Raw genomic sequence first — 15,040 nt, forward strand, 5'->3', positions numbered from 1 at the left:
ATTAGTTTTAAATGTGCCCCATGCTAACTTCATGGAGTGTCCCCTAGTCTTTCTACTATCCGAAAGAAAGATTTCTCAGGCTAAGATGGACAAACTGCGTTGAATATGGACCCCCTCCTGCAGTGCCTACCAGATGAGTCCCCTGGTACAGTCAATATGCTTACACCGAGCGATCAAATCCCCCAAACTCTTTTTTTTTCTTGCAGCTGTTTATGGTGCAAAATTGGCTTATAATGTACTGGGACAAAATATTTCTCTCAAGCAATGGTAAACAAAACAAAAAATATATATATATATTTATATTTGTGCTAGTGTAACAAGTGCCTGTAATCCATTTTCTGTCTTACAGCCTGAAGAACTGACCAACGCGCTGGAGATCAGTAACATCGTCTTCACCAGTATGTTTGCGCTGGAGATGCTCCTGAAGCTGCTGGCTTTTGGCCTCTTTGGCTACATCAAGAATCCGTACAACATCTTTGATGGGATTATTGTGATTATCAGGTAACCAGGTCATTGTATAAAGAAGGGTGTGCTAGCTCTCCCTGCCAACTCTCCTCACCTTGAACATTGTCAGTCACCTCAAAATGAACTTTGGTCCTATTTCAGGGTTTTCTGGCTCTCAGCAAGTCAGCAAGGACCAAAGACACTGAAAAGAGTTTAGAAAAGGGGAACCGGACTGAAACCCCACCATGGCATGGAGCGGAGTTGTTAGTGGAAATATTTCTCCGTGCATCTTCTTCAGGCCTTCCCAAACCTGTCCTAGTGACCTCTGAGCCAATTTCCTTTTGAGGATATCAATTGTGAATATTCACACCAAATGTTTGCTCATACTGGGACTCCGGCATATGCAGATTTATCTCATGCATGTGGATATCCTAAAACTTCAACTGGCTGGAGAGGCTTGGGAAGCCCTGGGGTTAGGTCATTAAGAGACATGGTCTGCACTGGTTCTCATCTTCAGAACAACAGTGACCCACAGCCTCCACAAACACCTTCCCTCCTATCACCTTTTACTTAACATCAGAAAAGCAAACCAGCACCACACTAAGTGATGGAACAGATTGAGAAGTACACAGTACTGGAAATAACAAGGGCTGTGATACATTTTTACTATAACACTGCTCCAAGCTTAATAGGCTCGGGGAAAAAATAATTCTGAGCTCCTTAGCATCTTTTTCTCAGAGTGCCATGTGACAGAGACGGAATGACAGATGGGTGCTGAAGGATGTTTACATAGTGGGCCACATCTGTGTTACTGGCAGATTGTCCCATCAACTCCTGAAAAGACTGTCTTTGAAAAAAATAATCAAATCACAGTTTCTGTGGCTATGCCAGAAATACCATCCAAAGCATATTTCATTGAAAAAAAATAACAGTTAAAAAATTGGCTAGTAAAAATGATTTTGAGAGTGAAAAGCGGATCATGCATAGAGTTGGATTTGATTGCTGCGGCTCTTATTAGAGGAGCTGTTAACCGAGTAGTCCAGGGGTGACCGGTTCTCATGTCCCTCTGTGCCGGGTTAGGGTGGCTGATTCCAATCAGTCTTCCCAGAAGCTGTCACTGAAAATTTATTATAGAAGTCGTTCTCAAAATGCGAGGAAGTACCACTGTTTCTGGAGTTTCAAGACATCTTCTTTTTAAAGCGCCATCACCTGCAAAAATATTTCACTTTCTAGACTAAATTTTGTGTACTGAGGTGCACTGGCACCAAAAGGCTTGGGGTTGCTTACATGAGAGTCCTCTATGGCTTTTAGGCTGTATCTGCTCAGCTTACTGGTTAAAAATGGTTTTTCATTTATAAAGATGGAAGGCTCTGTGATCCTACAGAAATCCTATAGCTTATCAAAAAAGTAGCAAGCAAAATATCAAACAAAAGAACACTCTTTATTTATTAGAAGCGCATTCCATATGTCCATAAAAAGCACGAGTACATACAGATGTGTATACAAATGTGTACATCCTAATAGTGACCATATGCAAGCACATTGAAAAATATCAACCCTACAAAGAAGAGAGCTATCCCCATATGATAGGCATCAATGGGTCATCAGTATGTCTGAGTCACACCCGTATCCTGAAGCGCACTAAAAGTACCCCCAGAGATTGACCTCAGTTACTTTTTCCCCTCCCCCCGGAAATACCCCCACACCGTGTGCATACTTTTACTTCCATAGAGGGTGGTCAATTGTCCGAAATCCTATTCCAGTGGGTGGAAATGTAGGAGCTGCACAGGACTGACGAGAGCTGTGTTTCCCATTCAGCGTGTGGGAGATCATTGGGCAGTCGGATGGAGGCCTCTCTGTACTGAGAACGTTTCGCTTGCTGCGAGTCCTCAAGCTGGTGCGATTCATGCCAGCCCTCCGGCGTCAGCTTGTGGTCCTGATGAAGACAATGGATAACGTGGCCACCTTCTGCATGCTGCTCATGCTTTTCATCTTCATCTTCAGGTACAAGGACCTCGTGCTCTTTACTTTGTGGTTTGCTTTTCCTATTTTCTTTTTAGCCACTTCTAGGTGTCCATGATTGGGCGATCATGAAACCACTGCAATGCCAGTGACCTTTCTCTTGGCAGAAAGCTGCAAAGGTTTGTAATGCCTTCTGCAGCCCACAGCATCCGGGTCTTCCCTGCTGCTCCTGCATCCACACACTAAACAGGCCTGATCCTGCCTAGCATCCAAGATCCAATGGGGCCGGGGTACTCCTTATTAATTCTAATTATACGTAAACATAGTCTACATGCATGCATACATACCGACATACGTACACGAGCACATTCATTCATACATGTATCCATGCATGTTTTAGGCAGCTAGAAATATATCTAGCGTAAGCATCGCAAGGCTGGAAAGCTACAGGTATCTCCCACAGAGCCCACTGTGTGGCTGTTCGGCTCCACGGACTTGTCAAAGTAACAAAGAATGCAACATACATTCACAACTTCAAAGAAGACTCCACTTGAGTTGTGACTTTCTGCTGACTAATCAGGTAGAGCAGGGGTCCCCAATCTCAGTCCTCAAGGGTTCCACAATGGATATGCAGGAGACCTATTTGCATGTCCTGCCTCTGTTGTATGCAGATCGATGCCATGCATATTCATTGTGGAAATCCCAGAAATACGGCTTGGATGCAGCCCTCCAGGTCTGACTTTGGGGACCTCTGGCATAGAGGGCAACTTTAAAACTTCCTGGCCTGCTTGAGATTTTTAAAAAGAAAACTCCCCATGTATTTGAAAATTCCGTGGCAGCCAGCGCCGTGGGGATTCCTTACGCAGCTGCATCACAGCTGCAAAACACCCGGCGTAAAGAGCACGGGTGCATGCACTTTACCAGGACCACCCTAACCACTCCCACATGGTGAGGGGAGGCCCAATCTTTAAAGGGGTTTTTTTCCTGTGGGGGGTAAGTGTGAAATCTCTTTGGCAGTTCCCCACCTTATCGACAAACCTTATCGAAGGCCCTTCAGCAGTTTCCGATGGCACACGACACCAGTCGCTCTTACCATAACGAATGCTTTCCTGTGACCGCTTTCCCTGTCTGAGTTCAGTTTGTGAGTTTCCTGGTTTGAACCACCGAGTCTACTCTAAACGACCCCCGTGTTAATCTCTCTAGACTCCCCTCAGAGCCCTCCTCTCCAAGCTCCTGGAAGCTGTTACCCTCTAAACCCAGTCTGATTGAAGCTCTTAGTGGCTTGCTTCAGGTATTGCAGAGAGGATCGCACCACAATCTCTCCCATCTTCCAGTTTGGCTTATTTCTTAGTTTTTGCAGGGCGAGACTCCAGCAGAAGGCCATGTGCCATTCTGCCCCCACAGCACGAGAATCAACGATAGATTGACACCTGCACACCCAGAGGATGACTTTAGCAGGGGCCTGAATAAATCCCAGGGACCGAACGTTGCCCCTCTTACCCCCCACCCTGAATTCAGCCACTGAGGCAAAAAAAGAGAAGCCGGGGGGGGGGGGGGGGGGGGACGAGGTATGCAGGCAGCTGCGCTCTTCTGATCCCCAGCCCGTATTTTCCCAAGCAGACCTGCCCCCTGCACAAAAAGCTGCCGCGAACCCCAGGAACCTCGCAGCTGCAGGCAATAAAAAGAAAACTACAAGGGCAAAATGAAGAAAGGTCCGAGGGCACAGAACTAGCCAGGGACTTTCAGACTAGCTGGGAAATCACCCCCTTCCCCCAGATGATGTCCTTTTGCACTGTTTCTAGCTTACTCCTTGCTTACCCTCCACACTCCCTCCTAATGTCCTCCTTTTCTGGAGTGGATAGAGCAGCAGGGCCGTAAAGCAGGGTGCAAACCACTTTACCCTCTTTTACTACTGCTACTAAACATTTCTGTAGTGCTACACGACATCCGCAGGACCGTATGAACACACAAAAGCACAGTCCCTGCTCACTAGAGCTTACAGTCCAGGAAGACAAACAGACAGGACAAGAGACTTGAGGCTTTTCATAAAGCAAGACAATGGTTAAAAAAGAAAAGAAAGTTAGTTAATAATAAGATTAAAAAACAGACAATGAGGCCTAAGATTTAAAAGTAACTTCAGTGGGTTTTTAGATGGGATTTAAACTCCCCAGAGAGGGTGCATGATGCAGCCGTTCAGAAAGTCTGCTTGTCCGACTAAGTAGCGGTGAACCACGACAGACACCCGGATAAGTACTGAGTGAACCTCCCCAGATATCCGGATAAATCACTACTTATCCAGCTAAGTACTGGCGGCTGTCACTGTATGATTTACCTGTCAGGGATGCCCCACCCCACCCCCCTCCCTGAGTTAAAATGTGCGTTTGGCCACGTTTTTTAACTCCCGATGTATTAGCATACCATTAGCTTACTGCATCAAGAGTTAAAAAGATATATTAGCTAAGTATTAGGAACCTGCATGCTGAATTACAACACAACATTTTAACGTTCAGACTTCTTCATCAGCCTGTTAGATTGTGAGTCCTCTGGAAATAGGGAAATGCCTACAGTCCCTGAATGTAATCTGCTCTGAAGTGCCTGACATGCAGAATATAAATCCATTAAATCAGGTGAGCTCAGAAGAAAAAACCGATTCCGGCATGCTTGTCCCAAGAATTTCCCAAGGAGGTTTGTTCTGCCAGAGCCTTCCAGAGCTCATACACAGGGCCGCTTTTGGGCAATTCTGACATTGGGATCAGAGCCTGCAGCGAATTCAGCTTTTCTCCTGCACTAAGAGGCTGCAAACCTTCTGCGCTAGAGCGCACCTTTCACAATCCTGCTGGCGAGTCTAATCCTCTTTTCCTTTTCCATTCACTCTACAGCATCCTGGGGATGCACCTCTTTGGATGCAAGTTTAGCCTGGAGACTGATACTGGGGACACAATTCCAGACAGGAAAAACTTTGACTCTTTGCTGTGGGCCATTGTAACTGTCTTTCAGGTAAGACTATGGAAGCTGCTCAGCATTTTTTTCTCAGGTAGCATGAAGCAAATTTTCAAAATAAACTTCTCTTTGAATCAATGTATAGCAATGCATGAAGAATCCTGGGCATCCCAGGCATGGATCATCTTATGATGCACTGTAATGCCACACTGTTTAACCTGAAAATAGAAATCGTAACCCTCTGAAACGTACAGGTACTGGACTCTTGTCAGTAGCAGCAATAGTGGTCCATTCTGGAGTCTTCCCAAACGTGTCCCACCAGGACCCACGTAGACGCTCAGTAAATCATGCTAAAATTCCGTGGCCAAGGATAGGAGAGAGAGAGCTGGAATGGACCAAACCCCCATAAAATGGGGCTGAGTTAGGAATACTGACCACCTGGCAGTAAATTTTAGCTGTGTTGTCAGCATGAGGAAAGCCCTCGAGGTTCGCGCCAAGGGTGGTACAAAAACGTGGGTTGCGCACGCACGCGCGCACCCTAGTAGGTACCTGGGAGGAGCAATGGCGGGAGGCTGCACCAGAGCCATCCCGGGGACGCCAGAGAGGTCGGCTTGTAGACATGGTGGTAGTCATCTTTCCCAGGTAAGCGGGAGGAGCCGTGAATAAGGTGAGGCAAATGGGGTGAAGCCGTCTAGGACCGACAGACGCAACAGCCATCACTTGACCGGATAAGTTAATGGGCAGGGAATAGGTAGATCAATGTGGGGCAACTTATTTGGTTATCTTAACTGAATAAGTGCCTATAATTCATCTTTATCCAGTTAAGTTAACCAAATAAGTTAAACCTGCTCAATAGCAGATCTAAAGTTATCTGATTATAACTTATCTGGCTGACTAGGACGTATTCGGTTATATTCAGCAGCATAGCCGTGCCGCTAAATATCCCTTCTAAGTTACATCCGGATAACTTAGATAACCAGATATCTTTGAATACTGCCCTAGATAACTAGATTTAGCCATTCTAAGGGCTGCAGTTTTCACCCCAGGGGATCTAGTCAGGTAGCTCCTTGGTTACCCAGCTAGATTCCTTTGAAAATTATCCTCAATATGTGTGATGGTTAAATCTGCATTTTCAGCCCAGGACTGAGAGTTTCAGATGCTTTTCTACAAAATGTATTATAAGTTGTTTGTAAAGTCACAAGACTGATATTTTATATAAACTGTTTACAGTAAAGTCTGATTTAGAACTAGCTTGCCTGTCTGTGTTGATCTTTTGTTTTATTGCAATCATCATGGTAAGTGGAGATAAAGATCAACAAATCATAAAAAACCAAGAAGGATTGTCCATAGGGTATTGTAATCTTCTCTTCATTTAATTTGGATAGATCAGTATTTCAGTGAACTCCCTAGTTACCAAATCCAGAAGAGCTCAGGAAGGTGAAAAGACACGGGAATGTGTGTTTCAAACTGATAAGGTGTCCTCTTCCTCAGATTCTCACCCAAGAAGACTGGAACGTTGTCCTCTACAATGGGATGGCTTCCACCTCATCCTGGGCGGCTCTCTACTTTGTGGCCCTAATGACATTTGGCAATTACGTCCTCTTTAACCTCTTGGTGGCTATCCTTGTAGAAGGTTTCCAGGCAGAGGTAACGTGATGATAGTATGGCTTAAGGTATTTATGTATTTATTTAGATTTAAGTCCCACCTGCACATTAGGGAATGGAGCAGAGGATTTTCTAAGCTTATTTATAGGAGGAAATTTGGCAGGACAGACTGTGTTTGGAATGTAACCATAACGAAGGGATTGATTATAGCTCGTGTTGTGAAAAGTACTGAGACATAACTTCCTTCCAAGCTCTCATCTGAAAGACCACAGCACTCTTCATAACTTGCTGAAGAACTGAGCACCGAATTAGATTGACATGTGTCACCAACAACTCATTGTTTCTTGGCAGTTACTCATGCAAGTGCTGGTCGGACCTGTCCTTACACAGAAGACAAATCTTGTGCTGTATTAGATGTGGGAGGACTAAGGTCCCCAGGGCCTAGGAAGCTGTCATGTAGTCTTCAGGCAAGCTGGCGATTTCTGTTGCAGCTCATCTCCGATTTCAAATGAGGTTTCTAGTCTAATACTCAAGTACTGTTTTCAATATTAGCGCTTTTAGGAAGTCATAAGTGCAGGAGTGGCCAGCTTCAGACCTCGAGACACACAAACAGGCCAGGTTTTCAGGATATCCACAATGAATGTGCATGAGTGAGATCTGCATGCACTGCCTCCATTGTAGGCAAATCTATTTCATGAATATTCCTCATAGATATCCTGAAAACCTGGCCTATTTGTGGCTCTCGAGGACTGGAGTTGGCTACCCCTGCATTAGTGCATGGAAATGACTTGATCAACTTGTTTTAAGTGCTAGAATGATATTTCTAATTCAGGTTATATCTTGGAAAGAGCGGTAGCCAGGAACACAATCAATTTTTTTCCAAAGAGCCCAAGAACAAAAAATAGAGTTGTTTTTTAGCTAAACATTTGGAAGGTTACAGAAGATTACGCAATTCCAAATTATCAGCAACGGGATTGGTTTAAACCTTTCGGACACTGGCCAGAGGTGAAAGAATTTGTCGATATGCAGGGACTAATTTAGATTTCTTCCCATCACTGAAATAATAAGTCTGCACTCTTTGGCTCTTTGTGATACATGAAGGTGTTGCAGGCACCATGGGAAGGAGGTGTAGTCTGCTAGGCCAGGAACCAGGCTTAAAATTCTGGCCAGTGAGTGGGAAGGTTTCCTGGATATTCAGCGGGCCGCAGTGCGGTAATTGTCCGCCGAATGTGGCCAGATAGATATAGGATGCCTGTTTTTCCAACTAGACTTACCGGGCTAACTTTAGTTGAGTTGGAGTGAATATCACCAGTCGCTGTCGCACCTAGCACCAGCTCTCTTTATACTCAGCTACATTTTTTGGCGGGTTATGTGTTACCAGGACAAAATTTAGCCGGGGGAGGGAGGGGGCGTAATTTTGAAATCTCGTGTTTTTTTCCAGTTAACTCCAAAAGTTACACAGGCAAAGCCTTTGACTACTGCGTGTTCACTTTGTATTTTGAGTGCATTAGCAATTAGATAAAGCAGATCACTGGACTAAATTAAAGAAAAATATTGGTTGAAAGCTGCTAGTACAGATATTTTAATATCAATTAATGCAGCCAGAGCTGTAGCCAGGCAATGTGGCGCCTATGGCCAAGTGAAAAACTGCCCAAGACATGAATCTCTGTTCAGTGTTTGTACAGCAATGCCCACGGCCGATGCTAGGGTATAGGTGCCCTAGGAAAACCTTACAGACCCCCTACCCCATCACACCCTCCTTACACAATTAAAAACTATGGTACGTGCTGCCTTAGTAAGCGAAAAAGCAGCACGGCCTTGCCAGAATCAGCAGAGTTGCCAGCGGGGCCTCGCTGCTTTTCCACTTATTAAGACTGCGCTGACGACACCATCGATTTCGACGGAGCCGCGCTGCTTTTTTCTTTGCTGAGGACCCGCCGGCTGCACTGCTCACCTTGGTGCCTTTTGGTAGTGACGCCTATGGCCATGGCCATATTGGCCATATTGGCCATAGGCACGCTACGGCTCTGAATGCAGCAATATAGGATCCTGACGTTTTTTTGACATGGGAGTTTGCAAAATTTATGCAAATGTACTGTGGATTCTTAAAAACTGTGATGCCAGAATTTACTAGGTTTTTGCTGCAGATCTGCCCAGGAGCTGCCGCAAAACACCTGAGGGCCTTGAATAGAGCAGCGTTTGTTGTTTGCTGCATAGAAATGCTGATATACATAAAGGGAAACCTGAGTTGGCAGACAGCAGAGGAATTGGCAAGACTTAACCCGTGCAGGAGATGGCCTGAGAAGTAGATAATATTGGAGGCTGTGCAGGATGGGTCTTTAATGAGAGGCAGTTTGAAAGAAAGGAAAGAAGTCTTAAAGGGGAGAGCAGGGAAAAGGTCACCAAGGGCTTTTTCAATAGTGCATGTCTGACTCAAAAGTACCGTAGAACAGTGGTCCCCAACCCTGTCCTGGGGGCCCACCAGCCAGTCGGGTTTTCAGGATATCCACAATGAATATGCATGAGAGAAAATTTGCATGCACTGCCTCCATAACATGCAGATTTTCTCTCATGCATATTCATTGTGGATATCCTGAAAACCCGACTGGCTGGTGGGCCCCCAGGACAGGGTTGGGGACCACTGCCGTAGAAGGAATTCTTCCATCTCTGTATAGCACTATGCAGCACTATATATATAACATTATGGAACAAGCGGAATACAAATTAAAATAAATAGTCATGAAAGGAAAAAGATCTTCCAAAATACGTTCCTTACTTCTGTAGTTGATTGTTTTTTTCTGGTTGCTATGCCACCCTCTAAACCTATGAGAGGGCCATCAGGGATAATTTGAATAGCATGGGGCCCCCATTGCTGACCTTTGAGTTCACCGTACACTGTTTAGGACAGGGGTGGACAAATCCGGTCCTCGAGGGCTGCAAACCAGTCGGGTTTTCAGGATATCCTTAATGAATATGCATGAGAGAGATCTGCATACACACTGCCTCAGTTGTATGCAAATCTATTTCATGCATATTCATTAGGGGTATCCTGAAAACCCGACTGGTTTGCAGCCCTCGAGGACCGGACTTGCCCACCCCTGGTTTAGGACCATCTCATCTTACTTAACAACACAATCCAGAAAACTGTGTATTCCTTAAAAGCACTTCTGCCTTCCATAAGGAAAAGCCTGCAAACCTAACCTTTTGGTGTATCGGCAGGGAGATGCAACCAGGTCGGACACCGATGAAGACAAAGCATCGGCCAACTTTGACGAGGACTTGGAGAAATTCAAAGACCTTCGTGCCACTGGTAGGATTTGGAAGGTTTTCCTCTTGGTACAAATGAGGGTGAAGCAAGCTGTGGATATTTGTCTTATGTCCTTAATTGGCTGGTCATCTCGCTGTGCACAGCTGTGTGTGTGGTAGGATGACAGCGTCATCCAGAATACTCTCTCCAGTATGCAATGCTGGGTTCCCAATCCTATCCGCCATCATCAATTAACGCCGTGCTTTGAAAGCTCTCTTGCCTGGTGCTCAGCTGCCGTTTCTATCAGAAAGAGAAACTGAGCAGGTTTTGTTGCATTTACATTCATTTGGGTGATACAGAACCGCCAACTAAATCCCTGCCATGGACAATTTGCGCTTGCGCCATTATTTTACCACCGATCCCCCGTGCTTGCTGGGATTGACATATATAGCACTGAGTGATGCAAGTTTACAAAGCAGAGCAAACGCAATGACCTGAATGGGTAGCTGGTAGCCAAATAAAGCCAAGCTGGCCCAGAAACCTTCAGTATGGAAGTGAACCAGTTGCAGCCATTGGACAAAATGTTTCAGCCACATGGCCTAAATGAAACTGGATGTGTGCATGCTTCTGATATCCTTAAATAACCTTTGCCATTCCCATTTTCACTGCCTACTCTCTTTCCTTTCATTCATGGAAGTTGCCTGTGGTCATCAGATCTTTCCACTGACGTGTCACCGGTCTCTCTTCTAGATCTGAAGATGTACTCTCACGCTTTAACACCCAACGGACACTTGGACCCCTGTGGGATGCTCCCTCCTCCCATCATCATGCGCACTGTTCCCACGCCCATGGTCACCCCAAAATGCTCCCAGCACATGGACTCTGTACGCACTTTCTTAGACTCCCGAAGAGGAAGCAATGCATCGCTTGACCCATCAAACTATGACCAGAGGTCCTTGGTAGGTAACCAGAACCCCTGCTTCTCAATTCTTGACCTACGATTGAATACAGCAGGCCCGCTCAGGGAGGCATCCAAAATTCCTTGCAAATCGAAAAACAAAATTATGGGGAAAATGCTGAGATGCTGGGGGCTTTTGTGGACCGTCTACAGTTTTTAGAAACATTATAGAGGTGTTGCAAAACATTTTGGACCTGGGGAAAATATGCCCGAGCTATGAAAACCTTTATCGAAAACACCATTTGCTTTTCTCAGGGAATATTAGGCAAAGGACCACAGCAGTTGTTACAATAAACTAGTTAGAAGCTTGTACAAAATATCCATTCCAATCCAGTTTTAGTTATACCCACGGACTCTTCCTTCAGAAGGCAAAGCAGTTAACAACAGAACCGAAGCAGGGCATGAAAAGAACCAGACTCACTAAGCAGCCGATACAGGAAGGCGTTCATTTCTGAGCAAGCTGGAAAAGTGTACAGCAAAGCAGAAAATACTGCTCTTCTGCACGCCCTCCGATTTAATATCCTAGCGACATTAAGTCGGAGGAACCAAAAATTTAAATGAAAAATTTTTTTTTTTAATTTTTAAATCTGCCCGCCGGTCAGCAAGTTAGAAAAACAGGGGCTCAATTTTACCGGCGTCAGTTTTCCTAACCCGTGGGTGTCAGCTTCGGTTGTCGGGACCTGCTGACAGCCTCCTCTGCCCTAACGAGGAGGCGCTGGGGTCGCGCTATTGTCCCCAGCGCCTCCTTATTAGCGGGACCCCTCATTTAAACAGAGAATCGCGCGCCCAGGAGAGGTGGCTGGGTGCGCGTCGCCCGCTCTCCCGCGATTCTTACAGCATCGGCCTGACGGTCTGTTCTTCCCTTCTGTCAGGGCTGCGCCAGGCCCCTGTGCTTTGGGTGGCTCTGCAGCTTGACGTTAATTTGGCACAGTCCTTGGTGCTGCACTAGAAGCAGCCCCCTCCCCGGCTTTATTAATCCCTCTCCCCCCCCCCCCCCCCCCCCCCCCCGGTCACGGTCCTCTGTCCCTTCCCTCTCTCGCCTGCTCCTTTGCTGGCCTCAGTCTGAAACCCAGAGCACGCAGGTCCCTGTGGTGTCACGGGACCCCCTCCCCCCCGGCACTGCGGGTTCAGACTTCGGACGGGGCAGACCCAGGTAAGAAGCACCGCTCTCCCCTGCCGGAGGTGGGAGGAGATTGAGGAGCTCCTGAGTGGGGAAGGGGGTGACAGACAAGGGGCGGGAGGGTACGGATCATGGTGAGACTTTTGTTTTTAAATTACGAGCTTCTTTTTAATTATATAGAAATGTTAAGAGGGGGCCACACGTAGGTTCCATACCCTCCCCCCAAGGTGAGTCCTGTATTCTGCATCCGTAGGAAAAAGCTTTGAGAAATCAGACCCCGAGTCTAAAGATTAGGGAAACCGAATCGGGTGAGCTGAGACCAGCCCCGCGCACTGAAGCAAGGCAATGTTTTTACCCATAGATGATTAAGAAAGACAGGCACGTGTCAGGCTCTGCTCCTGTGCGCTTTATCCCAAGGTAATAAAGATACTGAGTGGGATAAGAGGCCTCCACCATCTGCACAAAACAGCAAGAACTGCTGCCCTTGGTAGTGCCACAGCCTTCTGCGGCCTCTGATGAGGAGACAATGGGCGCTGGGGGGGCTGAAGGCAGTGACGGGACCGGGGGGGGGGCGCAGTCAGCTAAAGGAGCTCTGCCTGCTTTCCAAGGCAAGGGAGGCAGGGACCATGGAAAACGGACTGAACTCATCCTGCTTTCAGGAGTTACAAAACCCAGGAATCGCCCTACATCCGCCAGCGAGAGACTGGAACTGCCTGAAAGCAGAGCAGCCTGATGTTCGTGGCCTCGGCACTTAGCAAAACAAATTGGCCTAGACCTACTTTGAAGCAGATTCTTTAGGGGTTGTCCATTTTCCCTGAGTAGCATTAGCAGCAGCAGCAGACAACGTGTCCCTCTGCTGAATCTGTTTGCACAGCCCTGACTGGACGCTTCTGCCTGTGCGGCCTGGGCTGCCTGCTTACAAATAAACTTGCACCCAGACAGTCCCACAGGCACAAGCGTCCCAGTGCTGCAGCGGCTTCTCTGAAGTCCGTTCCTCCATTGCTCCTTATAGGGGGAAATCAGTGAACCGAGGACTGAGAATCTTATCAGGAAGTAGGCGGAGGGGGGAGAAAGCAGAGATGTGCGGAAAGGACACTAGCGCTGGTTACAGTGGCAGTGCAGGGCAGTGGGAACGTCAGGACTCCCTCACTCCTCCTGTTCCCAGGTGCATGAATTCGATATCATGTTCGCCATGGAGGTGCCAGGGCTGGCAGGCATTAGAGATGGAGCGCCCGAGCCCAGCCACCGCCCTCCCTGCTGAGCCGCTTAGGGAAGGCGCAGTGCCTTTCGTAAGCGAATGAGCAGGGCTGCGGGGTCCTTTGCCTTCCATTTCCCTGGGACTGCTGAGTCAGGAGCTCTCAGAGTGAGAGCCCTGTCAGAACAAATGATGCCACCAGGGAAGGACGGAAGTGAAGAGTTTGCAACAATTACTAACAATAAAACAAGTACATGGTGTATGAATGATGGCCCAAACGCAAAACAACTTGCGCAATTATCTGGGCAACATAAGGGGGCACCGAAGCAAAAGAGCTTAACGGCTGCTTGCCAGGTGGAGCTGTAAAATTATCTGAGCAGCAAGGGCACGAGGAGCCACAGCAGAAAACCATCCATTATTAAGAGAGGCTCGGAGCCGAGCACAGCCAAAGGTTGCAGCACAGAGCCTCGGATAATATCAATCCTGAGCCATTGTGCTGACTCAGAAAGCCCTGCTCCAGAGGTGTGCAGCGCTATAGCAGAGCACCGCCTGCCTTTTCACTATTAGCACTGGTATGGGCGGGGGGGGGGGGGGGGGGGAGGGGATTTCAATTCCTTCCGTACCCTGAGACAGAGAGCAGTAAAAACCTTCTCGCTCTCCCTTTATTAATCGCTGTCACCTGCCGCTGTCCATAAGCGCGGCGACATCCTTTTGGCAGGCCAAGAGAATTGCCCCAGCTGCTTTGCACTGGTAGAAACCTACATTTCACAGCCCTGTTTCCTCCATCCCGTTCAGTGGTTTTGCCTGATAGAATAATATGCTTGGCACAGGGGAGCGCCAGCCACCATTCTCAACCAACAAGGAAGCAAGAGTGGCCGGAGGTTTTCAGGTTTGTTTGTCTGCCTGGGCCTCAGTTCAGTGAGGCCTCTTTCACAGGGACTGAAATCGTTGCTTTGAATTTCTGATGCTTCCTGCTGCCATGTAACGTGCAGTGTGTCTGTCTGTCTTTGTGCTCTCAGTGCAGTCTCCGCAGCTCTCCCTGCACGCCCTGGGGAACGTACAGTAACTGGGGGAGCCGACGCTCCAGCTGGAACAGCATGGGCAGGGCCCCGAGCCTGAAAAAGAAGAATCAGAAAGGGGAGAGAGAGTCTTTGCTCTCCGGCGAAGGGAAAGGGAGCACAGATGACGAGTCGGATGACTGCAGGTCTAGCACTGTGAGCAGGGGTTCCCTGCTCCGCCGGGCTGAGTCCCTCCATACCAGAGGCTCTTTGGACTTGCCCGAGCTTCTCCAGGTGCCCGCCATGCGTCACTCTGTCAGCATCAGTCCGATGGCCATGATGCCTGTGGAATATCAAGACCGCAATGGCAAAATGATGCACAGGCCCAGTGAGATCTTCATGCGCAACGAGGCGCAGAAAGATGACCCGTTGGACTACGATGATGACTTGGATGATGTAAGTTACCTCTTTGGCATTTTTACTGCGAGATGTGTGCACCTACATTTGGAACATGGGAGCAGTAGTACCAGTTGTCAAGGCTTCACTCCTGGCTACTTTCACTGCAATAAGG

At 47.4% G+C, this 15,040-nt stretch overlaps 1 protein-coding gene across 1 annotated transcript in view; it reads left to right on the forward strand.

Annotated features, from left to right (window-relative positions):
• The window catches only part of CACNA1H (calcium voltage-gated channel subunit alpha1 H), a 449,793-nt gene that overhangs the window by 368,396 nt on the left and 66,357 nt on the right, over nt 1-15,040 (forward strand). The window contains 7 exon segments of the mRNA XM_029576705.1: nt 350-501; nt 2,263-2,448; nt 5,286-5,403; nt 6,838-6,993; nt 10,171-10,261; nt 10,949-11,157; nt 14,491-14,925. Coding sequence (XP_029432565.1) covers nt 350-501; nt 2,263-2,448; nt 5,286-5,403; nt 6,838-6,993; nt 10,171-10,261; nt 10,949-11,157; nt 14,491-14,925 — 1,347 coding nt within the window.

This window comes from Rhinatrema bivittatum, chromosome 14, assembly GCF_901001135.1.
Source record: "Rhinatrema bivittatum chromosome 14, aRhiBiv1.1, whole genome shotgun sequence".
NCBI classification, from domain to species: Eukaryota; Metazoa; Chordata; class Amphibia; order Gymnophiona; family Rhinatrematidae; genus Rhinatrema; species Rhinatrema bivittatum.